At 41.5% G+C, this 26,963-nt stretch overlaps 1 protein-coding gene across 2 annotated transcripts in view; it reads right to left on the bottom strand.

Annotated features, from left to right (window-relative positions):
- Window positions 1–899: 899 nt before the first annotated feature.
- Window positions 900–26,963, bottom strand: part of LOC123516172 (putative neural-cadherin 2) — a 468,611-nt gene continuing 442,547 nt past the window's right edge. For both annotated transcript variants that reach the window (XM_045275338.1, XM_045275339.1), the window contains 20 exons: window positions 26,524–26,757; window positions 18,671–18,846; window positions 18,391–18,537; window positions 17,308–17,484; window positions 11,178–11,577; window positions 10,683–10,885; window positions 10,150–10,313; window positions 8,857–9,025; window positions 8,039–8,320; window positions 7,627–7,743; window positions 7,141–7,292; window positions 6,659–7,004; window positions 5,760–6,005; window positions 5,159–5,506; window positions 4,697–5,033; window positions 4,076–4,265; window positions 3,167–3,399; window positions 2,678–2,830; window positions 1,861–2,328; window positions 900–1,526 (listed from right to left, as the gene is read on the bottom strand). In XM_045275338.1, coding sequence (XP_045131273.1) covers window positions 1,192–1,526; window positions 1,861–2,328; window positions 2,678–2,830; window positions 3,167–3,399; window positions 4,076–4,265; window positions 4,697–5,033; window positions 5,159–5,506; window positions 5,760–6,005; window positions 6,659–7,004; window positions 7,141–7,292; window positions 7,627–7,743; window positions 8,039–8,320; window positions 8,857–9,025; window positions 10,150–10,313; window positions 10,683–10,885; window positions 11,178–11,577; window positions 17,308–17,484; window positions 18,391–18,537; window positions 18,671–18,846; window positions 26,524–26,757 — 4,877 coding nt within the window. In that variant the 3' untranslated portion in view covers window positions 900–1,191. The remainder of the gene's footprint in view (window positions 1,527–1,860; window positions 2,329–2,677; window positions 2,831–3,166; window positions 3,400–4,075; window positions 4,266–4,696; window positions 5,034–5,158; window positions 5,507–5,759; window positions 6,006–6,658; window positions 7,005–7,140; window positions 7,293–7,626; window positions 7,744–8,038; window positions 8,321–8,856; window positions 9,026–10,149; window positions 10,314–10,682; window positions 10,886–11,177; window positions 11,578–17,307; window positions 17,485–18,390; window positions 18,538–18,670; window positions 18,847–26,523; window positions 26,758–26,963) is intronic.

Here is a 26,963-nt window from a genome sequence, read left to right as displayed (position 1 = left end):
ACAACACACTAAGGCCGAGCACTCACCAAAACTCTCACTGATGGTAAACACGTTACATATACTGTGCTATACGTATTATACAGATCGGCGTGGAACAGTGATTGTAATATCAACTTGTTTTGCTTTATTAAATTCCATGTATATTTCGAATGCATTTCATTACCACTACACACAAACTATTCCATTTGGCCTTGAACCAGAGACTCAATACTCACTACATCACTGTTTGGTGACGACAGCGGCGATGACGTAGTGTTAGGAGCGTGTTGCCATGATGGGAAGTGAGGAGGATGAATTCTACGCAGGTGATTGATAGACAGATAAATTGAAGAAGACACTATGAATCGGTAGACAGAGGAGATTAAGTATAAGCATTAAGGCAACAGAGAGAAAGTTAGCCACGGAAGAGCAAGCCAGTCCACCCATCATCACAGCTGCTCACAAACTGGGCCTCCTGGCTCCCGGCTCTCTGAGACTCTGACCCAGTGATCCTCCCTCTCCTAACTTCCTCTTTTGAACCTGTCTGTCTCACTTCCCTGTTCCGAAACCTCGAGCACAATTACCACGGAAACCACCATACGAGAACTATTTTTCATGAAACTCACATAAAATGCACATTAGTTTTACAAATTAATGAATTCCAGTAACATTAATAGCAATAATGACAGTGATACTGAAAATGTAATTTCCAAATTGAGAAAAAAAAGTATGATGGGGTTATACTGACATTATATGATATAACACGAAGCACTGAGATTCATTGGCTATTCACCTGATTTTGATGCTTATTTTACATTCCTAATCAGTCATCAAGAGTTTGTATGATACAAAGTACGAAACCACAAACACACACACACACACACACACACTATCATCTTCATAAGGCTAATCATAGATAGTTTCAAGTATACTTTATTGCTAATACCATATAAATGTATAAAATATTTCGTATTCAATAATATGATCACTCTGACTTTTCTTACTCTTTCTGTGGTTCATCAATTAAGATAAAAAAGATCAAATAAAAAAATACTAACTAAACTTCTACAAACATTCCACAGCACCACAGCGGATGCCTAAGATAAAAACACATGAAAATATAAACAACTATTCATCCCCGTTATAAGGATACACTTATGAACATTTTTATAACAAAATAGTCACTAACAGAAAAGGAATCTTGCAATGATATTAGCACACTGTAGAGTATTCCAAGGAGGCTTTTCTGCTCCTACCACCTAAAGGCAACCTCCCGCACTCCTCCAATCCCTCCTGTTGCTCCTTCCCCTCGCCTCCTACACTGATGGTGCTACGAACTGACCGAGACCGCACCAAGACCGGAGTTTTCTCTTGAGACGTACTCTTCTGCCCCCTGTGTATGGTGGCTGCCGAGGCTTGGGGTTGCTTGGGCACAGGAACGGCATCAGGGAGGTTCTTAAGAAGGTCAAGCACGTCTCCATACGCCGGGATTAGCGGCTTCACTGGACCCTCCCTCTCCTCTTCCTCCATCGCTTCCATTTGTAGACCTGAGGGTGAGGTGCAGACTCTTTAAGTTATATGGATTCAAGCCTACGTACATATAGAGTGAGCTATAGTTAATATAGATTCTGTCTCCTTCCTTCCAAAATCCATTCATACACACATTGTCAATTATAAAAAGTTAATTACTGAATAAAGGCCTTCGCAATACTTCAATTCTTGTTACGTCTCTCTCTCTCTCTCTCTCTCTCTGTGTGTGAGAGAGAGAGAGAGAGAGAGAGAGAGAGAGAGAGAAACTTGAGTTTCTATTAATTGAACTATTACGGTTAACTAAATGTGTTAGTTACATTTCATCCCATTTTTGAGGTTTAGTGTCCTCACCTAAGACGGTAGAGGAGAGGGAACCTGAAGGTGAGCCATCTCCCTCGTAGGCATAAGCTCTCAAGTCATCTTGGGCGAGGAGCGGCGTGGCGGAAGCGGCACTCTTCCTAACTAGGGTTGCCTTTTGCCTCGCCGTTCCTCCACCTCCCCCATCTGCTCGATCTGGTGTACTGGATATTGAACAATCTACGCTGGAGCATGACGATGGCGGTGGCGGGGCTGCTGTACTTGTGTCTGTTGAGAAAACTGTGAGTTGTCTGTCCAGTCTTTGGTGCAGAGTCAGGTCCTCGGCTGTGTCACACACTGTGATGATAGAACATCTTGTTAAACTGGTACTGCTTGATTTTGTAAGGCTGCCTTCTCGATGCTTGAGTGAAGTGGGCGGTAAAGCGAGACTCACGTCAACCCCGCCTTGACTACCGTCCACTGATTGAGAAAGGCCTAGAGGGCTGAGGATGTGTCTAGTGCCTGAAAAAAAAAATAAATAAATAAAAAAAAAAAAAAAAAAAAAAAAAAATATATATATATATATATATATATATATATATATATATATATATATATATATATATATATATATATATATATATATATATATATATATATATATAACGATTAATAAAGGAGACTCACACTGTCAGTATCATCGTTAAGAGGTGGGTGTTATGAAAAGAAAACCTTTAAATTTCAGTGCTACAATGTTTCCAATAAGGCAAATTCGTTTCTAATAGATTGCATTACACAACATTTGTAGAGGTAGAAATTTGAGCAAATAATCACTGCAGCACAGGTAAATGAAACACACGACGGCGCTCACCTGCCTGGGTGCGAGAAAGATCCGTTACGGCTTCGATAGTCACAGGAGCCTCTAGCGCGTGGCTTCCCTTGTCCAAGTCCCCCGGACAAAGCGGCGACGATCTGGCAGCACGAGAGCGGTGGTGGCGCAGCGTCAACACCACGCCGATCACCACTGCGCGGGAAAGGAACTTTCTTTGTAGAAGAATGTTAAGCCACACCTCCACACAGACTCCTGGACCACTGGTGGTTGGTTACTTAAACAGGTTATTTCCAGTGTTTTGTAACTACTTGTAACTTTTCATTGCTATCTCATCTTTATTGTTTATTTTTTAAGTGGTAATGTAGATATACAATTGAGGAAGAGTTCGCTGTGTTTCTTTTTTTTTTTTTTCTTTTGGAACGAGAACTACCTTAAAGAATTTTTGTATGGAATAAGAAACAAAAAAGTAATCCAGACTTTTGTGCTTTTGATACTCGCACAAAAGCATCAGTCATCAAAAACACTCACCAACGAGAAGAATGGAGAGAGTGAGAGCAGCGATTGCCATGGGCGCCTTCAGCGGGTGTGTGTCCGAAGGCAGCCTCAACCATTGACAATAGTCGCCGGTGTGATCTGGTCCACAGGTGCACTGGTAGTTCGGCTGGAGATTATAGCACGTACCGCCGTGCAGGCAAGGTTTGAACAAACACTCGTCCACATCTTGACATTCGTGGCCCACCAGGTGTCGTCCCGGTCCACAGCTGTCGTCATTGGAGAACATTTAAACTACTTGTCATTTGTCTTTCGTCTTTATACTATTCCTTTTCATCTGATCTCTCTTACACCAATGTGCAAGAAATATCGAAATATAGAAGAAAGACCTTATTATTTATAAATCTGTTTTTGAGAAGTCTGCAATAATGCTTTAAGTTATGTACAAAATACTCAACATCATAACCATGAGCAACATAAAATTTCAGTTTATGTGTACGTCACTCAATAAGTAATGGGTCATGCGGTGTGTGCCGAAAAACAGAAATCAGAAAATTGCTCATAAATTCACTATTTTTACGAAATTCGGAAAAAAACAACAAAAATAAAATCTTAGAAAGTCTTTCATTAACTTAGGTGAATAACGAAGTGTTTGTATAATTAATAAAAGACTAGAGTTGGACAGAACTTAACATAAATAGTTTTTCTTTTAATCTTAGTAATAAAGCTTCATTTGCACCGAACGTCTCCTTACAAGAACAGTCATTACTTAATCAAACGAAGAAAATAGGGAAATTCTGATGTATTTCTGCCATGAAATTATTTCTCACTTTAAGAGAGAATGACTAAAACACGTCAGGAACAAAGAAACTCCGAAAACTAGTAATGTAAAGCGTCAGCACAAATTCAAATATAGCAGAAAATTGTATGGTAGTTTACTCGTACCTGCAGGTGGCTTGTCTCCAGGTGTTATGGCAGGTGAGAGGAGGAAGGCAAGTGGTATTAAAACAGGCGTCCCGCGCAGAGCAGCCCGCTTCCAGCCCTTTCAGTGTGGTGACGCGCCCCCAGGAGGTGTGGTTGAGCACAGGCGGCAGCGGCACAGTCTCACCAGACACTCGAACGTCGTCCAGGCAACCTGATGATTATAAATTATTGTACTAACAGCCAACTATGACATCACCTGGAGTTAAAAAGGAACGGAGATAAATCAGTGACAGCCAGGCTGTCGACATTGATATAACATACCACTGTCGCCACATCATGATTTCTCGCCACACTTTTTTACTATGGAAACAATCTATCAAACATCAGTACCTACTGAAATCCTTGCGTCATATCTTCACAAGGGCACGGAACAGCCTCAATGATGAGGGGGCTTTGTGGCATATCTCGTGAGTCACAGTACTTAAAACTACACAAATTTCTTCCCTAATTCTAAGCATATGTTTACAACTATCCGTGTGTGTGTGTGTGTGTGTGTGTGTGTGTGTGTGTGTGTTTCTCTCTGCACATCTGCCTGAGTCTTTGTCTAAGTATGATATGGAAAGAATAGAGTGTTTTCCTTACTGTCAGTAAGATCATCGTGCACGGCAACCAAACTCAGGCTGACGAACTCGGGAATGCCACCAAGGAACACCCCATCTTTCTTGTCCACTAAGAGCGGAGCGGGAGGTGCTACCATAAAACCGTGCATCTCTCCGTGGTCAGTGGTGGAGCTCAGGGAAGGCAACGTGTCGTTCTGCTTCCAGCCGTCACACTCGTCCACTCCTATACCAAGATTATGACCGTGGCGGCCCACGTGTAGAGTGTGCCACTGTCCATCGCCAAGGGGAAAACTCTCCAGGCACACTTCCTGCTCTGTCTCCTCTGTGGTGAGAACTGCACACGCCACTCCGCCGCGAAGCTGTAACATCACACTGGTTAGAGGAACTAGGATTCTATTCGTAAAAATCTGCAGCGAGGTTTTCTTTCAATAATCCTATGAAATATACATTTCGCATCAAAGACTTGCACTTGAATTCCACTTACTCTTAATTTCAGGGACACAGAGTCTGGCTTGGTGGCCAGCTGCATCAGCAGACCATCGTGTCTTCCCCGTAGTTTTAATCGCAGTTGCAACGTGACATGGTATGGGTCTGGCAGCCGGAATAAGGTCACCTTTGTGAATGAAGATTGTCTGAGGGCAACTGGTGTAGTGGGGGAGGCACACTTTGGTCCCATCCATCCGGCCGCGCACTCACATTTAGGTTCCTCCAGACCACCCACACACTCCCCTCGAAGACCACAGTAAGATGTTCCTTGTCCACAGGCTCCATCCTGTGGCACGCAGCCTTTCTGACTATTGCTACTGTACGCCGGCTCTCCTAAGTCTATGAGCTAGAGAAAAGACAGTACATTGAATAACACCAATAAAAAAAGTGTTCATTTTTTCATGAAATTAAAAAGAATATTAATTATATATCCTTGATCATGCATGTTTAAGTGCAGTAAGATGTGTATATACTTATGGTGGTGGAGACTAATAAAGAAGACTGGTAAACTTTTCTATTCAGGTCTTCTGTACAAGTATGGGGAGAGAAAGACAAGACTGAAAGAAAGTAAAGGTACTAGAGGAAGAAGATGGACTCACTTCACCATTGATGGTGAGGTGCGATATACATCCATTCAGAGGTTCAGGGTGTGGCCCAGTGGTCCATCCAAAGTCTGAGGGTCGAGGGTGGTGATGCGCAAGGCCTCCCAACTGAAGGGGCACGCCGCTGCTCCAGCTGTCAGTGTCTTCTGTCTTGGCCCAGGCGGCTCGAGCAATGCAGTGACGCTCATTGTTTATGCCGCGCTCCCAGCCTCGCCCACATGTGTCCACCATCAACACCACGCCCTAGCCGCCAAAACAACCATTCGTTAGAACAATATGCTAAAACAGGACATCTTACTGAGATACTTTACGATGACTATCTCCTTCAGAGACATTCTTAACTATAAGGTAACAATAAATAAACATTGCTTATCATGTCAACCTAATGTTGATACACTTCCTGAATGTGGGCCTCCTTCACCCTATTACCTATCATTCACAAAACTTGATACAGTGTTTAACTTGACTTAGATCACCTATCTTGAAGTAATACAACTCATGAAAATGAATAATTTTAGTTCTTTTTTTCCATATTTCTTTGGCATTCTCCATTTTTTCCAGCAAGCATTCTTTACAGACATTTGAAAATAAATTTGAGTCAGATAGCTTGAACTGATGCAATTTTCTTTTAGTCCTTCTCAACATGGGTGAATGTACAGACATACTGGGCACATAGTATCATGGATGAATATGTCTATCTTACCACAATTACAGTTATCGGAAATAAATAAATCTAAATCCCACCTGCTTTTTATTTTCGTATCTTATGTTTTATCAAAATATAAAAGAAAATACGGCTTGAAAATCCTATCAATACATGGACAAGAAATTACTAAAGGTTTTCTTTAGGAAACACTGTAGGCAAGGGATGACCACAAGGTGGCGACTTGACACACCTGGGCATCAAGGTGCAGGTGCAAGGTGTGCCAGGTACCAGGCCGAAGCAAGGTGTCCACCTGTAGCTTCATAGATCCCCTGCCTCCCTCTAGAACCACCTGTGGGCGACCTTCTACCAGCTGCACGGCAAGCATAGGTGTCGGGCCCCAGTGAGGGTACGTGGAGGTCGAGGAGAGAGGGCCAGAGTACAGAATGAGTCCACTAGGAAGACGTGGCAGGAGACGCAGCGAGACAGTAGTTGGAAGACAGGGAGGCAATGGACGAACCCAGGCCCAGCCAGAGCCTGAGAAGGTGCGAGCGAGCACTTTGCAGCGAGGCCCCCACGATCTACCCGGACACAGGCACCTTGCGGATACAAAATTATGTTATGAATAATGACTGGTCAATGCTTTGTTGGAGGGAGAAAAATAACACTCAATGCACAATTCTTAGGGCCTTTACTACACATGTTTTATATCTAATTTTAATCACACATCATTACCTGTTGCCCGAATCCGTCCTGACACAGCGCCCACCGTTGAGGCAAGTTGAGGGTGTGCAGGACTCCTCCTCCAGATGATGACTGCGGCGGTGGCAGTCATGGGCGCGGGTGAGGCGCGGCGTCACCAAGGAAGTGTGATTCGTGTCCACCACCTGCAGGACACCATTACAACGTCACAAGAAACGAAAACTCAACATTTTTAAGCAGATTGTATCATAATACTGATGATTGGAAGGATAGGCAGACTTTCATAATCTCTCTCTCTCTCTCTCTCTCTCTCTCTCTCTCTCTCTCTCTCTCTCTCTCTCTCTCTCTCTCTCTCTCTCTCTCTCTCTCTCTCTCTCTCTCTCTCTCTCTCTCTCTCTCTCTCTCTCTCTCTCTCTCTCTCTCTCTCTCTCTCTCTCTCTCTCTCTCTCTCTCTCTCTCTCTTTCTCTCTCTCCAAAAAGGGTGGCATCACGAAAAAGTGTCACGGCCGGCACGCTAACCTGTAGTGGGAGAGCAACAGAGGCGAGGGAGGTCATGGAGGGCGGGTGTGGCGGCGGAGTGGAGGGGGCTGACACTGTTTCTCCCACCACAACACGCAGCTTCATAATTTTTTCTAGCTATATAAAAAGATTAAGAACTTTGATATAGATTCATGAATTACGCTTTGTCAAAAGAAGAAAGTAGACATATTTTCACTTAGAGATTGTTGAGTATTTTTAATGGAACAAGGCAATTTTTTCTATCTTCGTTTGTCCATAGAACATGATAGGACACAGTCTCAGTACAGATTATATTGTTACTAATTTCTATGAAAGAAAGCTTTACTTTACCTAAGTTAAAATGAGACGATAAAGACTTAATACCGTGACTAATAAAGGTCAATGAATATTTTCCCCCACGAGTGTTACTCACCAGGTTCTGGTTGAGGGAAAGTAGTCCGTTCAGCTTGACTGGGTCCATGAAGCCTCCAGCCGCCTGCCGCACGCTCAGCCACACGCAAGCATAAGGCGTCGGAGTTCCTGAGGGTGGCACCGACAGGTAGGAGGCAGCAAACGGAAGGTTCAGGTAGGTAAGGATCGGTGCTGACTCTGGCGTGGAAGGCATCCCATAAACACTGACGATCATTACTTTGGCTGCCGCCCCGACCACCTGCTTCACCGCCTCTGTCAATGTCCCCAAGCCTCCTCCTCCTTGCTGGAAGAATGAATGAACATGTGACTATGCCCACACACACACACACACACACACACACACACACACACACACACACCGCATAGTGTAGTAGTTAGCACGCTCGACTCACAATCGAGAGGACCCGGGTGCAAATCCCGGAAAGCGACGAGGCAAATGGGCAGGCCTCTTAATGTGTAGCCCCTGTTCACCTAGCAGTAAATAGGTACGGGATGTTACTCGAGGGATTGTGGCCTCGCTTTCCCGGTGTGTGGAGTGTGTTGTGGTCTCAGTCCTACCTGATGATCGGTCATTACGAGCTCTGAGCTCTCACCGTAGGGGGAAAGACTGGCTGGGTGACCAGCAGACGACCGTGGTGAATAACACACATTCACAGAGACACTTTTACATGAATAATCATTAAAATAAGATGGTAAGTTTCTAGTTTTTGAAGAGCATAAATAGCAATCCATAACAAATTGCCGAAAACAGTGAATGATATAAGTTTCATTCAAAACTGAATAAAAGAAACGGATGCAAAAAGAGAGGTAACAACTTACTGTGGGGTTCCAGGCGGCGGCAAGGGCTGCGGGGGAAGTGGGCGTGAGGGTGATAGGCACAGCATGGGCCAGACTCTCGGGGCTAAGATGCCGCACCTCTACCGTCATGTTGGCAGGAACGTCCGTCTGGCCCCAGTGTGCGTCCGATACCAGAAAGTGCAGCTCGTACCTGTGGTGAAGGAGCGCCTGTTGTCAACGGTGGTTGTATTCATAAGCCACACAGAAACAGGAAAACACTAAATAGTACCAAGAAGAGAAATTGATTTATAATATATTTTTTTTCTCATATCAACTCATTATGGAGATGTTCAGCGACAGAGTAAGATTTTCCGTCACCCGGAACCAAATACAGGTTCTGTTAAGAAACACTATTTTGATCCTTCCCGTGAAAGTTGAGGCACGGACCAGTCAGCGGAAATTTGTTCATCGGAAGTTGGCGTTCATTTGCTTGGATTGAAGCATTCGGTGAACTCTGAGGTGGGAGCAAACTCCATCTCGTCACGGACAAGGTTTTGAACACGCCATGCCAACAAAAACCTTGCCTGTCCTGCCGGGAATCTGCCCAAGTGACTTAGTCTCTTTTGACGTTTCGACAGTTTAACGTCTTATGGCAAATACATCGCGACCTCACTCTTCTTAGGGAAACAGACGCTCCCCATAGTGAAAATGTCTCGAATGTGTTTCAGTGCAGGTGTTTCAAAACTTCTCTTTTCATGTATTTTCTCTCCTGGTATTTTTTGTCTTCATGAAGTTTTCGCCGTTTCCATAGAGTCAGTGATTGGCGCCATGAACGAGTCTCCTCCACTTATTCCTGTCCCTTACATCTTCCTTTGAGACATCCATCCTTTGCAGTTCTAACTCTTTATCCCACTTTCTGTCTTCCTCCAAATCTTCCGTCCCCTAGTTTTCTACAGGCTCTTTTGATCGGTTCCTGGTCTTGTCTTCACACTACGTGGCAAAAACATTTAACTTTCTATCTTATCACTCAGAGAGAGAGAGAGAGAGAGAGAGAGAGAGAGAGAGAGAGATAGAGAGAGAGAGAGAGAGAGAGAGAGAGAGAGAGAGAGAGAGAGAGAGAGAGAGAGAGAGAGAGAGAGAGAGAGAGAGAGAGAGAGAGAGAGAGAGAGAGAGAGAGAGAGAGAGAGAGAGAGAGAGAGAGAGAGAGAGAGAGAGAGAGAGAGAGAGAGAGAGAGAGAGAGAGAGAGAGAGAGAGAGAGAGAGAGAGAGAGAGAGAGAGAGAGAGAGAGAGAGAGAGAGACTCTGAATTGGTGAATGTTTTCAGTGGCTCCTTACTTCCTCTCTCTCAGCTGGGTGGAGGCGAACACTTCCCCCGTGGCAGCCTGGAGGGTGAATAGGGGGTGAGGCGGTCCTGCCCAGCTGAAAGTCTTGTCCTCAAGGTCCCAGTCATCAGGATCGTCCACGTACACCCTTCCTAGCGCTACATCAGATCCTGCACCCTGTACAGGACAAGACAAAACTCTCCTCAAGCTTATGAATAGTATTTTATCATTGAAAAATCTTTGGATGTTGAAAGTACTGGCGAACAGCTATAGATAAAAAAGCGCGCCTAGCGCTATAGCTTCTGCACAATGCTTAATACTAACAACCCGAAGTCATAATCTTGATAATGTAGTTTTGTTTCTAATTCCTGAATAATGGAAGAATGTGCTTTTCTTATAAAAATATATACAACAATAAGAAAATCCACAAGCACCATTCAATATTTCTTGAATAACGTAATTATATTGTGAATAAATAGTTGCACTTGGTTTTCCATTTTTCTCTAAACACTAAACAACATACTAAAAACAGAAATTTCTTCAAACCTGAATCTTCCACACGTGGACGACCTTGGCTCCTGGCTTCATTGGGTTATCATTTATATCGTCCACGACTACAGTGACTGGGTGCGTAGCCGCCAGGCCCCCGGAGTCCTCCACCGTCACCTCTGCTGTCAGCTGGCGTTGTTCCTCTCTGTCCAGCGCCATTACAGACCACAACTCGGCGCCGCCTCTCCCACTGTCTAAGTCTGCAGCGCCGCGTCGGTAGTGTTGTTGTTGAGACGGAAACGTGGACAAGGTGATAAAGATAACATTATTTATGAATGACTCTTCATGAAAAATAATTAATTATTAAAGTACTGAACTAATGGAGCACATAATGGATAAGAAGGTAATGTCTTTGATTCGTCAACTTTTTTTTTTTTTAATATTATAGTCTGTAATCCTGTCTTATCCATCTATTCATCCATAAATTCGAGCGTTTCTTGCCACAAAGGTTCAGCGAGCAGCACATTTTAGGCTGAGTCTAGCAATACTCACTCTCGTGGTACTTTAGGCTCAGAGTACGGGTGATGAGTGCCGGGTTGGAGGGCGCCATACTAAAGGTGAAGGGAGGACCATGACCGAGGTGCCACAGATCATCGTCAGTGGCTGTGAGGACGCCCAGGAGGGAAGGCGGCGCGCTCTCCTTCACGTGCAACAGCGTGGGCGGCAGCAGGCGCGGCGGGCAGTCGTTTACATCACTGACAGTAATGGTGAGAGTGGCGGTGGAGGAAAGAGGAGGACGCCCTTCGTCCACGCCCACCACTTTGGCGACGCCAACCTCTCCACCAGGAGTTTCACGATCCAGGGCACGCCACAGCCTCACGCCCCCGCCCGGATCCACTCTTAGGGCGCCCCAGCCTCCCTCCACGTGGTAGTTCACTCTTTGGTGGCCCGTCTGGGGAATGAATAGAAAGACATGTTGAAACACACACACACACACACACACACACACACACACACACACACACACACACACACACACACACACTGCCATCTGCGGGGCCCATTAGTTGCCGTGAGGCCCACTATAAATCATGTTTTGTACCCATGTGTATAAATAGTAAAGTTGTTTTGCCTGAGTGAATGCCTATGTATGTGCTTGTACGCATGCCAGTATGAAAGTAGGGGAACACACACACACACACACACACACACACACACACACACACACACACACACACACACACACACACACACACACACACACACACACACACCGAACCGGGGTTCGATTCCCCGGCCGGGTGGAGATATTTGGGTGTGTCTCCTTTCACGTGTAGCCCCTGTTCACCTAGCAGTGAGTAGGTACGGGATGTAAATCGAGAAGTTATGACCTTGTTGTCCCGGTGTGTGGTGTGTGCCTGGTCTCAGGCCTATCCGAAGATCGGAAATAATGAGCTCTAAGCTCGTTCCGTAGGGTAACGTCTGGCTGTCTCGTCAGAGACTGCAGCAGATCAAACAGTGAATCACACACAAACACACACACACACACACACACACACACACACACACACACACACACACACACACACACACACACACACACACACTCTCTCTCTCTCTCTACACACACACACACACACACACACACACACACACACACACACACACACACGTTTTTAAATATGCTAGTGAATATCCATATAATTCGTGATCACGCCATAAGTACTACTAACATGCCCTCCATAAGCCAACCATCAAGCTACCTTGTCTGTGGCGCCTCTGAACTTCATTCAGTTCATAAGTCATTCTATTGTTGCGCAGATCTGTAGTATGATGAAAAATGACTAAAATGTAGCCATGATGATAAAAATTCACTGGTCACTGGCAACAATTTAAAGTTTTCTGACTTCTTGGATGCGTTTTAAAGAAAATGAGAGAATTCAAAGAGTAACTTTTATAATATGGAACTCGAATCTTGATGCAGAAAATATTCTAAGTAGAATTAATTTAGAAATACATACACTAATTGGAATTTATTTCGGAGGAAATGAGCGTTTCTCTCAGGATGTATTGCTTCCTCCACTTCCTCTGGAACTAATTTTCTTTCCTGTTAGAGAAATGGACCTTAAAGATTTACAGACTTCGGAAAAAGTGTGGTTTATGTTTCAGAGTGAATAATTCTACCTGAACGTGAAACAAGTACTCTGGAATTTCACGAGTCTAGGCAGGATTCTCACACTAACTTGTTCCCCCCCATGAGAGTGTTGCAAATGTCTCGGTAATGACTACATCGTATTTCTGTGAATGCTGAGTGATGATGGCTGGTTGTGTGGATGGTTCCCTACCAGCAGAGTACGTAGGAAGGTTGGGTGGCAGGAAGCAACAGCTGAGTGTTGATAAATATCTGGAACATCGAATACAGAGACAACTGTAATCAGCATGATTTGCTATTACGAACTTGTGTCCTTGAAAAATAGGAACCTTGTGACTTTATGACAGGTTTCGAAGGCAGGCAACAAACAGTTAATGCAAAATAACAATGAATGGTTCAAGAGAACCAATTCTAATACCAAGAAAAAAATGGTTAAAACATTACACTTTGGAATAAATTGTATTTAAAAGATAATTTCTAACAAAATCCATTTTTGTTAGTTTTAGAAGTAAATTCTAAAGTATTCAGTAATACAATACATGAATAATGATAACACACAATCCATTCATATACTTAGAAAAATATGTACCAACTTATATATTAGATAACAGCTATCCCTGGCCCGCTTTCCCCTCTTACATAAAAACAAATAAATAAAAAATCGACAGCTGAGTGTAGAAACTGGAGATAAGGAGCAAATAGTTTTTATAAAGTCATCACCACTTTATTTTGAACGAATTCTTTTTCAACTTACGATGTTTTTTTTTTTTTTTTTCGTGTCGTTAGCTTTCGATATCACAACGTCTACCCGTGTGGTCACATTTCATGCACTGTTTACATTTCTGGAGTAAGGGAGCCTAATACAGAATTCAGGTGATGCTTCTATAAGAAGGATGGCAAAAAACATGCCTACAGACACTGCTGAGCCTTGTCGAACACACATTTCTCGAAATAAAGATAAGACCACGATTGAATTTTTGCATTAGGCTGCAGTTAGTATAAAAGCAGGAACAAACGTCTGCCGTTTACCTTCCCTGACCTACTTTTTTGACCATTAAACTTTTCCAATAAAAACTCACCTTTTCAAGCACAGATTTCAACCACGCAATCATTCTCTTCCCCACTCGTAACGCCTCTCTCTCTCTCTCTCTCTCTCTCTCTCTCTCTCTCTCTCTCTCTCTCTCTCTGTGTGTGTGTGTGTGTGTGTGTGTGTGTGTGTGTGTGTATCAAATCGCTTGTTTGTAAGTTTCATTGTTTTTAACATTAAGTATCAAGTCTCAAAAATAGCTGAACTTAAGCAGGTTTGGGTTGATATACATCAGATTATCTATATTAAGTGATTTAAATCGATTTTAATCAAAGTATTAAATAAGGATTAAAAACAAAAAAGCTAAATATACTATATCAAAAGTTTTCAACTGTACTATTGAAAGTAAAAAAATAATTTTTCTCCAACTCTGACTTAAAGGACAAACTAAAATGAAAATAGTCGAAAAATTTGTCTTGACCATTGCCTGAGTGAAGAGCTGCTCGCCTGCTATTCTATTCATTCAGTCTTAGCATCGTAAATACAAACTCTCTTCGTCACAAACCAGTAAGGACATTTAAACCTTGAATTTCCTTAACATCAAGATTTCCAAATTGTTATGATTTTGTCCATTTCATACTGGTGCACCAGGATGAAATTCACAAAATCGTAAAATTTGGAGATCTTGCTGTTAAGGAAATTCATTTGTTTGAGAAACCCTGTAAATTTTACATAATTTCGTTTAAAAAAGAAATGTACATTCAAGAATCTTAGCAATGAAGAAACCCGTTAAAATCTGCCGTGCAGCAAATTCCATTCTTTAACTAATGCCAAACTAAATCGAAGTATTAAACTTTCCTGTAAATATGTCAAATAAATCTTGTCTTGCTTTCTTGTGCCTAACTTTACTGAAAAGATTAATAGTAAAAGATCGGTAAGTTAGAGCAAGATGAACCTGGCGACTGAAGGATCTCAAGAAACAGTTTTTCTGTAAGAAATGCTTTAAAAAGAGGATAAAATTAAATACTTTACGCTACAAATTCATGTAATGGAAGGAAACTAGTCAAAACATACAAAAATCACATAAAGTCATTTGCTCGTATAAAAGCAATATAATAAAAATGAATGTATAATTAATTCTACCAAAAACATTTTAGGTATTTCGCACTTATATATAATTCTGTTTATTTACTGCTGTCCTGTAGCCCTAAAACTAAGAACCGATCATTGACAAGATGGTGATCTGGCGACTGCCACAGTTCGCAGCATATAGGTGTTCCATCGTGCTTTCTGCAATCATATATATGTATTCTCCTTCGTGTAGGAACGGTTCCACTCAGAGAATCGGAAAACATGTAATCAGTGTATGGAAAAGTAAGCAAATTCGAAGAAATGAAAATATAATAATAATATTGCAAATCTTTTTCACCTTAGGCATTTCCAAAAATATTCATTGCTCTTTTGATTAAAGAGAAATTTTAACGTTTCTCAGAATGATAAAAGCTAAATAAATCAAGTCAGAAGTACATAATCCTTCACGTCGTTCACTAACTCTGAGGAAAGTGGTAAAAGACCATTGCTTTCCCGGCCGTTGATTCACCGTGTCAAGCTCCCGGTTCGCTACCTCGCCTTGTAATCAAGGTAATGCATACACACCTTCCCTCTCCTCCGCGAGGTTTTCCTTCGCGTCAATAGTTATCACTGGCTGGTAGAAGAAGCAGATTCGCGTGGATTGCTTCTACAGATATGTCACATTTATCTGAAATCAATATTACTTATTCGTCTCAACGCACATATTCATCTGTCGAATTATTTCCTGCAGGAAACATCGCTGGCATCATGTCTTCCTCTGAAGGAATTTGGCATCAATAAGATCCTCATCACCCTAGTCAGGGCAGAGGAAGGCCAATGCGTCGTTGTCTTAGCGAATAATTATTACTACTATGGTTAATAATCCCTCCTCTTTTTTGATGCTCGCCTTATCCTTCGTTTTAGTTCATATTCAGTTTCTCCCACTGACCCACGAACGTTCCTGATAAATTTGTCCTCTGTATTATTATGCAGCAACAGTTCCTGGAGATGGTGGATAGACGTGAACGAGAGACCAAATTGGTGATTCTTGGCGTTCCTGAGGAGACGAGGCGCTACAGAAAAGTTAAAGAAAGTCTGGAGATCAGCGAGAACACGAGAATCCGTGATTATCGCAAGCTTGGAAAGTACGTCAGCAACACCAATAGGAAAAGACCCATTCTTGTGGAAGTTGAGTGTAAGGATATCCGTGAAGGTGTCCTGAGGAAAACATCCGAGTTGAAGGAAGGAGGAACAACACATCAACGAATATATATCAAAAAGGATGTCCATCCCAACGAGTGGAAGAGGTTAAAGGAAGCAGAAAACTTGGAGAGGAACAGACCAGAGAACGTTGGTTGTGTGATCAGATTAGATACGAAAGAAAGAAAATTGTATCGTGACGATGTAGTTATTGCAAGGCTTCGTTTTGTTAGGTAGACCACAAGTGTACAGTGCAAAGAATTTATCATAGAACAAAAATGGAGTTAGTTCAAAGCTAGAAAAGAGCAGAGTAAGTAACTTCCTAAATCAATTTGATGTGATTGGACTGAACGAAGTAAAGACAAGCTCCCGCATATCCTCCCCGGGTTATGTGGTTTATAAAAGCAGTGTGAGTGACCGCAGACAGAGGGGTGGCAGTATGGTGCTGGTGCGCCGCGCGCTGCACTCCGCTGTGCTGACTGTGGATACCAGTGCTACTGACCAGGTGTGGCTGCGTTTCTCTTGCTTACCTGGCATGCTGTTGGGATTTGTGTACGTGACTCCATCTGACTCCCCCTATGCAAGAAACATTAATATCTTCCTCTGAGGCGAATACTTTTACAATGCTAACAAGTTGTTACACTCTCTAATAGCAACCTTGCACGGATACGATGATTTTTGATAATGAAGATAATAATAATGATACTACTACTACTACTACTACTACTACTACTACAATTACAAAAATCAACGACTACTACTACAAATGATAATAGCCACATTAAAAGTAATAACACAAATGCCGCCATCAACATTATTGATATACTACTCGCCATAATAAGCCTCAACGCCGTCGCAGTTGCCTCTCTCCTCTGCAGGTGTCACAACACACATCAAAGTCATTAACAACACATTTAACTTTCCATAATGTAATGTGCACTACAACTATCAATATCACTTGACATCGCACGTAATAGTATTTCCTAAAATATTTGTATTACTAAATATCGCATTACAGTACATTACATCATTTGGACATCGCTGCACTTCATCGCTTTCTTGGTTATGCAAATTTTCCATTGAAAATAATAAGGTTATATCAACAACTACTTTATTTTTCCGAGAGTCGACACAGGAAGCTGGATGATATTCGTGTATAATACTAACACACTGTCACCTCACTTCACTCCAATATAGTAGCGCTGTCTAATTACCATGTTAGGGTACATCACCTCGTCAGGGTCGGTGGCGGTGAGGGAGGCCAGGAGGGCACCGGGCGCCGTGTCCTCGCTGACAGTAACATGGACGTGTGGTCGACGAAACATTGGCGGGTTGTCGTTCACGTCAGTAAGGCGAACCTCCACCCAAGCAGTGTCCGTGTGACGGGAATCACCCCAGCCGCCGCGTCCCTGGAGAGCACGTCTCAGGATGTCAGTGGCAAGCAATGTTAATCAATATGATATTTGAAGAGCAAAAAAATGGTGTTGAAGCCTGTTATTTCTTAACGATCACTGAGTTTCCGATGTATCTTTTAATTCCAGGAGAAAAAATCTTAAGCGTAAAAATTTGAAGACAGATTTCTGAAAATGTTTGCTGAAATATAACTCATTTGCTCCAATGTTACACATTTCTTTGCAGACATAGCAATATGTATCACATGCTTTGAATTAGTATACAATATTTTCTGAAAGGAGACTAAACTCCATATTTCAAGAATACAAACATTAAATGTTTCATGAAAACATGACACAGCTACAAGGCCGACGGCAAGGAAAGATAAACGTATTGTTTAAAAGTTTCGTTACAAAGGATGTGTTTGTGTCAGTCTGAAAAAGAGAAACATCAAGCTTCTGAATGAAAAGACTGCATGGCAAACATGTAAACATACTGGAAGGGATATATTCACGGAAATCTTGAAAATAAAAAAGAAAGAAAAAAAAAACAACAACTAAAAATACAGCCATCGGCGAAGTGTGTAGTCTGAAGGGACATAAAGCAAGGAGATACCTGATCAACTAGCCATTCTGGAAGCTGCAACTAGCCATGCATGGAAGAAAGAAAGAAAGATAGAAAAAGAAAGAAAGGAAAGACATATACGTAAAAAGAATAAAACTTCAAACTCCTCTGTAATATGCTGGAAAAAAATATAGATTGCAAAAACAGAGAAATACTATTTCAAATTTGATTCTTTGCTATCAAGCTTAAGTGATGACTCACTATAAATCAAGAAGCGATTAAGTGGCTCCTGAAGCATATATTTCTATCACAGTCTCTAAGCAGCTAAACACAGCGGTACGTGGCGTGGAAGGACTCACCCTGTCCGTCACTTGGATCATGAAGCGAAACCCTCTTCGCTGAGCCGGATCCTCAAAGTCCAGAGTCTCACGTGCATAAAGTTGGCCAGCGGACCCCTCAGTTCTCATAGCAAAGTATTGCCAACCCCAGCCACTGTTCTCTAACACCTAGAAAAAAGTTGGTTTGTACATAATAACAGTTTGTTAGGCATAAGCTACGGTAACCATAAAAAAAGATCCATGCACGTATAAGTGTTGTAGGAGCTATGAGTCACCGAGTGTAATACGGTAAACCACGCACCCTGTAGTAGAAATAGTTGGAGGTGTCTTGGTCAGCGGTGGTTACTTGCAGGAGGGTGTAATTGCTGGCAGGTCCGTCACCCCACGTCTCCTTCACTTCAACCACCCACAGGTCTCTCGTCAGACGCGGGGAATTGTCATTGACGTCCACCAAGCGTACCACCAACGTCCCTGTTCCTACCACACGCAGGGAACAAAGGTAATTTAATAATCTGAGGCCGCTAAAAGGAAAAGCTATTCCCTCCAGCCACTGAGGCGCCACCCTGCTATCATTTATCTATATTTAAAGATCAACTTCCACCCTCTTGCGATGCTTTCTTCATGCATTCATATACTACGTTTGGAATGTAAAATAGCTTCTAGTCCTTCGATAGAAAAATGATGAAAAATATGATTGCAAAATGCGGAAAACACACATGCACACACAGCCGCCCACCCAGCCGCACGTACACATGCACACACGCACATACAGTATGCTCTAGAAATTTCCATACTTTCAATTTCTGCTCAGTCAAATTTGATGGTGCGTACGGGGGATGGGGGAAGGTTTGGCTTTCACAATTTTCACACTCGGGAAAACTCCAAACTTTCCAGGTATCTTCATTCCTTTAATGCTTCCCGGCGAGTTTTACAGTCACCGTTTTTCTTCTTTCCATGTTGATGATAAAACGCGTGTAACTTCAACGTTTCCAGGCGGGACACTCAACATTATCAATCAGCCTCGGCGTGAGTGAATATGACCTTGTCCTTAACTTGTTGCTACTTTTTGTTAGTGACGAGATTGACAGAGAGAGAGAGAGAGAGAGAGAGAGAGAGAGAGAGAGAGAGAGAGAGAGAGAGAGAGAGAGAGAGAGAGAGAGAGAGAGAGAGAGAGAGAGAGAGAGAGAGAGAGAGAGAGAGAGAGAGAGAGAGAGAGAGAGAGAGAGAGAGAGAGAGAGAGAGAGAGAGAGAGAGAGAGAGAGAGAGAGAGAGAGAGAGAGAGAGAGAGAGAGAGAGAGAGAGAGAGAGAGAGAGAGAGAGAGAGAGAGAGAGAGAGAGAGAGAGAGAGAGAGAGAGAGAGAGAGAGAGAGAGAGAGAGAGAGAGAGAGAGAGAGAGAGAGAGAGAGAGAGAGAGAGAGAGAGAGAGAGAGAGAGAGAGAGAGAGAGAGAGAGAGAGAGAGAGAGAGAGGTTTGATTGATTAAGCGAGGTCAGATGACGACGTGGGAAAAATTAAAGAATAAAACTCGGATAAAAAAAAAAAAGATAGGCAGCTCCCTCAATGAAGGAAAAGTTTAACGGCCATCGCTAAGAGAGGACTGGAAATCATAAATAGATGCAAAACAAATTATAAGTATCTTTTTTTTGTTCTTTTACACACTGCGCCGCTCCATGATGGTGTGAAGATGATAGTGAATATTCTTGAGATAGTGAAGTGGTAGTGGTGACATACCTTTCCACTAGGCAAATCAATTATTGTGTTTCTCTCTCTCTCTCTCTCTCTCTCTCTCTCTCTCTCTCTCTCTCTCTCTCTCTCTCTCTCCTTTGTATGCTAACCGACCTTTTTAAAACTCGGTTCAGCAAGTGTTAAAGAACCTAATCTCCTCTCAAGCTATTACTGCATCGGGTCTGTTAATGGATAAGCTCAAACTCTTCGCTTTTTGCAATGGAGAGATTCAAGGCAAGGTGGAAATATATCCAAGGTTCAACGAAACGGAGGGGAAGGATGGCAACGCTTTATAATGCGAGATCCTTTATTTACTGGGAGAAAAATGAAGGATGTTGCCAGTGCTTATTAAGAACGTTAATCTATCCGTCATCGAGAGGTGATATTCTGTTTCTTATCTCGGATTCACGGGGAGAAGATGCACCTGGTCATTTATCGTTTATGTAATGTTGTTTGTTCATTAAGTAACGTATTATGAGATCATGTACCTGCATCCTATACTGAGCTTCACTCCTCGCTGGCATAATCAGGCTGATGGTTTTCAAGTTCATCATTATCCTCGCTCGTATTAGTGATGAATGAAGTAATAATTCAGCTAAAGTTTCTGCATTTAGAAACAACTGATTATAACGCTAAAGATTTTAGAGTTCAGTGTCAACTTTGCTCATGATACAAGTGACAAGCAAAGTAATTACTAGGATTTATTTAACACTCTTGTCTCCACGAGATGTATCGATTCATTTCATCCTGAAGGGTCTCCTCACGGTGTTCCTATTAATACCCAACCAAAATAAACCTTTATTATCCTCGTAACTCTCTTGTCCGTTACAATACATCTTCTTCCCCTGCAATCTTCTTATCAACATCCTTTTTCAGACACAGTTTCACTTTTTTTTATATCTATCTATTTCATTTCATTCTTTTAATTACTTTTTTTTAATCATCACTTCTTATTCTTCGTAACAGCAACATTTTCCAATAGTTTCCTAACGCAATGTCTCCACTTCATAGCTCATACTCATGCCAAGCTTCACCACTTCACAAACTTCGTTCATTACTCAATTCTTCTTTCAATTTCTTACGCTGATTTTGTTTTCTGCATTACTGATCACGAAACTTCGAGATATTTCTCATATTCGGGAAGCTTCTTACGCCAATTATGGAAATGTGTCTTAATTGTAAATAATTATTTGCATGTAAATTTTTATAGTTTTGTTCGTTTCGACTTCCTTGAAAAAATGACGTTACTTAATTTCTCTCTGTATTCATTGGTTAATACCACCAAAATCCGTGTGCATGTGTGTGTGTGTGTGTGTGTGTGTGTGTGTGTGTGTGTGTAATTCACCTCGGTCGCCTGCTGGTCACCCAGCCAGTCTTCCCCATTACGGAGCGAGCTCAGAGCTCATAGACAGATTTTCGGGTAGGACTGAGACACTCCACAACCCCTCGAGTTACATCCCGTACCTATTTACTGCTAGGTGAACAGGGGCTACACATTGAGAGGCTTGTCCATTTGCCTCGCCGCGCCGGGATTCGAACCCGGCCCTCTCGATTGTGAGTCGAGCATGCTAACCACTACACTACACGGTGTGTGTGTTTGTGTGTGTGTATGTGTGTGTGTGTGTGTGTGTGTGTGTGTGTGTGTGTGTGTGTGTGTGTGTGTGTGTGTGTGTGTGTGTGTGTGTGTGTGTATGTGTGTAATTTTTTTAGTACGGTCATCAACTGAGAATCAAATTTGACTTTAGCTGTAGGTAGCAGCTTCGACAAACCTTAAAGCAGTTATACACATAAATCAATGGCTCTGCAATGTGTGGCGGTGCGCTGTGAACACTGTAAGTTATCTGAGGAGATGTTAGCACAAAGGCAGTGTCGTTGTGCATGTGGTGTGGACACAATGCAGCTTTGACCTTACCACAGTGCGCTGTCATGAATTTGGAAGCGATACAAGGAGACGGAAGGACCTGACGCGACTCAAGCATTAATCCCAAACCTCCTGGAGAAGACTGTGGCTTCATTAAGGACCGCAAACTACCATGAACAGTTACCGCCTCTTATCTGTTGCTTTATTGACCTGTTCTATCTATCCAGCTTGTAAATAACTAATCCACTGATAATATTTTTACCAATAAATCTCCCTTACTTTGATCTATATCTTTCTCACGTAAAATTATATTTTGTTTTCCACATCGTATTTCTTCCAAGAAAAGAAAACGACAACAAGCGTGTTCATTTTTTTTCCTTCAAACGAAGCACGTACAGAGTTGAAGTCTTGGTCGTGAAAGATCGTGGTTTACACTCCAGACATGTCTCCTTAACTGAGTAATAACTCCAGTATCAGACAGCCTCGTCAGCCCTGTGCACTGCCCCCGCCACTGGTGACAATCTGTGGCAGAGAGTACCCGACGCGTGACCCCTGGTGGCGGGAATGTAGTGTTGGCTTTTGGAGTTTGGGAATAAAAGAAAACCTTAAAAGGTAGTCCTGAAGAGAGAGAGAGAGAGAGAGAGAGAGAGAGAGAGAGAGAGAGAGAGAGAGAGAGAGAGAGAGAGAGAGAGAGAGAGAGAGAGAGAGAGAGAGAGAGAGAGAGAGAGAGAGAGAGAGAGAGAATGAATTTAACATTATGCAAATTACAAAAGAACTTGTACGATTGTCAAGAAAATACGTGAAACACTTTTTCTTAAGATATTCCTTGATATATATATATATATATATATATATATATATATATATATATATATATATATATATATATATATATATATATATATATATATATATATATATATATATATATATATATATATATATATATATATATATATATATATATATATATATATATCAAACAGTAATGATCATAATAATTTGCTTTACTGTTGATGCGTTGATGGTCAGAATGATAGGGAATTTTCACTAAGGGACAAAGAATGACATGTTCAGACATTCATGGAATTCATTAATAGAACGATGGAGTGGCATACATGATGCTTCAGAATCTGTAACATTTGATATTCATAATACAAGCTTTGTGGACATCATCTGATTACAAGTGCTATTAGCATTATGAAACTTGAGTTTTTTAGGATATTTACAACTTGCAAAATTTGTTGTAGTTTCTTGATCTCTAAAATGTGCATATCATCAATCCAGACTCCTTTATTTTGGTGTCGAGTACATTCCACCGATTTTCTTTCATTTAAAACTGTGTATAGACTACCGCCCCTCTCAACCCCCCCAAAAAAAAAAAGAAAATCATAAAATAGGTCCTGGTTTTCGCAATTTTTTTTTTTGTCTGAAACTTTACGCTTCTACCCGAATATAATAGAGTTCACCAGTGCAACGGAATAGTTGCTTGTATCTTTCTCAGTCAGATACGACACCTGCCTGCAGATGTAATTCTTTTTCTGACACTGCAGGAACTATCTTCTACTGATGAAATAACTTCAGGAGGAATTTCAGTAGGTGGTGCTTTGTCTAACACTGCAGAAACTCTCTTATACTCATGAAATCACTTCAGGAGGAATTTCAGTTCATTACCACAAGTTGTGTAATCTATCTGTATTTTTTTTAAGTAATTTATTTTTGCTCTGATCCCAATCTTTTAGGCTGCCACGCAGGGATATTTATTGATAAACAGACGAGAAAGTTAGCCAGGGAAAGTTGACAACAAGCGATGCATCCAATAACTCTTGTTTTTTTTTTCTCATCTTACCTACCTGGGTAATTGCACAATTAGTTAGTAATAATACAAAAGAGATGAGCAACACAAGACTTCAACGTGATTTCATTTTAAAGCTGTTGCTGCTAATAGTCATTCAACTCTCGTTCGTAGACTTTCTACCAGTATGTGTTTGACTCTTACCTGCAGGAATTGTGCTTGTAAATATTTCCAACTTCCCATGACATGACTTCATTGAAGAGGGAAGTTTAAAGACATTTGTCCCTATTCTTTGGATAATTCTATCAGCTCTATAAGGAGACTGGCAACTGAGTGGCCCTTTTGTTATATATTTTTGTTGATCTTGGCCAGTCCTCCTCTTTTACATAAAAAAAAAAATACTGACAAAAACTGCAATTATTTATCAAGGTGTAGTTATAACAACAGCATTAATACAAATACAAAAAAAAACATGATACAGAAATACATAAGCCTTAATAAGAAAAATTTAACGCTGTTTTGTATTCTTGTTAAATTGTCCTATACTAAAATGTGTACATATGTCCCTCACCAATTACGTGCCACACTGCCTGACTCGGACGTACGAGTACACCTGGCTCACAATACAGGATGATTGTCTCGCTATATTCAATTAATTAATTTACATGAACATCGCGGCTTGCATGCATCTGTTGAGAAAATTTCCTGTTTTTGTGATTCATAATAAAAAATGGAACTTTCATATTTCCATTATTATTATTATTATTATTATTATTATTATTATTATTATTATTATTATTATTATTATTATTATTATTATTATTATTATTATTATTATTATTGTTATTATTATTATTATTATTGTTATTATCATTATTATTATTATCATTATTATTTTTATCATTATTATTATTACTACTACTACTACTACTACTACTACTACTACTACTACTACTACTACTACTACTACTACTACTACTACTACTACTACTACTATTACGTATCATTATTATTATTTTCATTATTATTATTATTATCATTATTATTATTATTATTAATATTATTATTATTATTATTATTATTATTATTATTATTATTATTATTATTATTATTGTTATTATTATTATTGTTATTATTATTATTATTATTATTATTATTATTATTATTATCATTATTATCATTATTATCCTCCTCATCATTATTAGTGTGGGATCCTCCTCATTAAGTTCTTTAAAGGTGAAGGTACACTTGTGGATGCGTATATTGCCTGCAATGTAAATGCATATGCGGAAGCGGATGCTGATTTGACTATAAATGGGTATGCGGAGTTTACCTAAAAACACCCTAGCCCCTCCCGGATCCCCCACCACACACAAAATTTCAATTAACGGTCAAGAGATTCAGCCTTAGTCCACGGGGATGACTTCAACACTCGCGATATGCACCAGTCTATGAAGGGGAACCGCCGTGGCACAGTAGAACCATGCGTGCTTTGGGGTCCGAGGGGTCTCCAAGTTCGAATCCTGTCTACGGTCCGAGTGAAGGTTGGGCTTCCTCACTCGGGACAATGGTTTCCTAGCGGGTGGGCTTTGAGATAGGAGGTACTCCGAAAAAGTACCCCCATTAGCCCATGAATTCCCGTGAAAAGCCCATATGGTATATATATAAAAAAAAAAGAAGGGGCATGATATTAGAGACATGTATGGATATAGTGCTCTTCATGATTCAGTAATCTCTTAGGCACTCCGGCTATTCTTCTTGAAGTCGTAAATTCGCAGATCAGTGGTGATAATGATGGTTTGAAATGAATAATGCCAGTAACAATGTGAAAGCTACTGTGTTCGCTCCACTACAGTCGTGTTCGTGACCATGCGGAATTATAGTCGAAAGTACACCATTTTCTATTAACCTTTTTTTATTTTTATTTTATTTTTATAGGTCCTACACTACATTGCATCTTATCAAACCTGGCCTTATAACAATCCTGTCCTGTTATATTCAGTTTAGTTTCAGAATGCATAAAAAAAAAGCTGTTAAATATGCGGTAATTCAGAAATACATTTGGTGCAGGTTTTCCATAAATGGCGGCTAATGTAACGTGAGTAGATGTGACTTAATAAGAGTCTTGAATTGCAAATGTGTTTACGAATATTGCAATTAAGACCACCGCCAAAACGAGCCGTGTTAATTAATGCAGGTTTGAAGGCGTGTTTCAGGGAAGGATAGGGAACTGGTAGGAATTTACGTCATTCAAGCCAACTCCACAGAATTTCTAAGTATTTAGTAATAAAGAGAGCAGGAATTTTGGGAGGAAACACTTAACTCTCAAACCGATGAGTAGCAAAAATCCATCTGGTGTTATCGCTCGGTGCCACAGAGAAAGCATTTAAATAATACATCGCCAGGTTTCAGTCAGTATTCTCGGGAAACACACACACACACACACACACACACTCTCTCTCTCTCTCTCTCTCTCTCTCTCTCTCTCTCTCTCTCTCTCTCTCTCTCTCTCTCTCTCTCTCTCTCTCTCTCTCTCAGGACTACTGGACATACTTACTAGTACAACATCCTACAAGAGTAAGAGAAAGTTTCTTTGCATCTTTAGTGCAATTATTTTAATACCTCAAGCCAGCAGCCTTTCTTAGCCCTCTCTTCTTCCTGCTGCCTTCCCCTTCGCTTCGCCCTTCCTTTTACTTACACGCGGCACTCACCCTCAGCCGTCCTTTAATTTTCCTCTCTACACCCTTCCCGCCCTCCACCTTCCCCTGCCTTACCTTTTAGCCCGCCGCCGTCCGTCGCCACCACCTGGATATGATATTCGGGCGTGGTCTCCCGGTCTAGGCAGCAGATAGCTGTGCGCACCAGGCCAGTCTTCGGGTCGATATCAAAGATAGCCTCCCCAGATCTTTCATCCACCACGTTCTTGTCTATGGAGTAAGTGAGGATGGCGTTCGTGCCTTCTTCCTCGTCGTCGGCATCCCACGCCCACACCACACCCGCCGAAAGATCTGAGAGGGAGACTTGGTGAGGAGGCGGTGAAGGAATGAAAGGCGTGAAGGGAGAAGGAACTCCAGGCGAAAAGATGTAAAGGTTAGGCGCTTTTTGAGTCATGCAATGGGTGTATGGACTGGGAATATGTATGAGGGGGAACGTGAGGGGCTGACTTGAGGAGGAAAGAAGGGAAGGAAAAAGCAGGGTGCGCATCACTGCTACA

Source organism: Portunus trituberculatus, chromosome 40, assembly GCF_017591435.1.
Source record: "Portunus trituberculatus isolate SZX2019 chromosome 40, ASM1759143v1, whole genome shotgun sequence".
NCBI classification, from domain to species: Eukaryota; Metazoa; Arthropoda; class Malacostraca; order Decapoda; family Portunidae; genus Portunus; species Portunus trituberculatus.
Note: the sequence above shows the minus strand (reverse complement) of the source record. Positions and strands in the feature narration are given on the sequence as shown.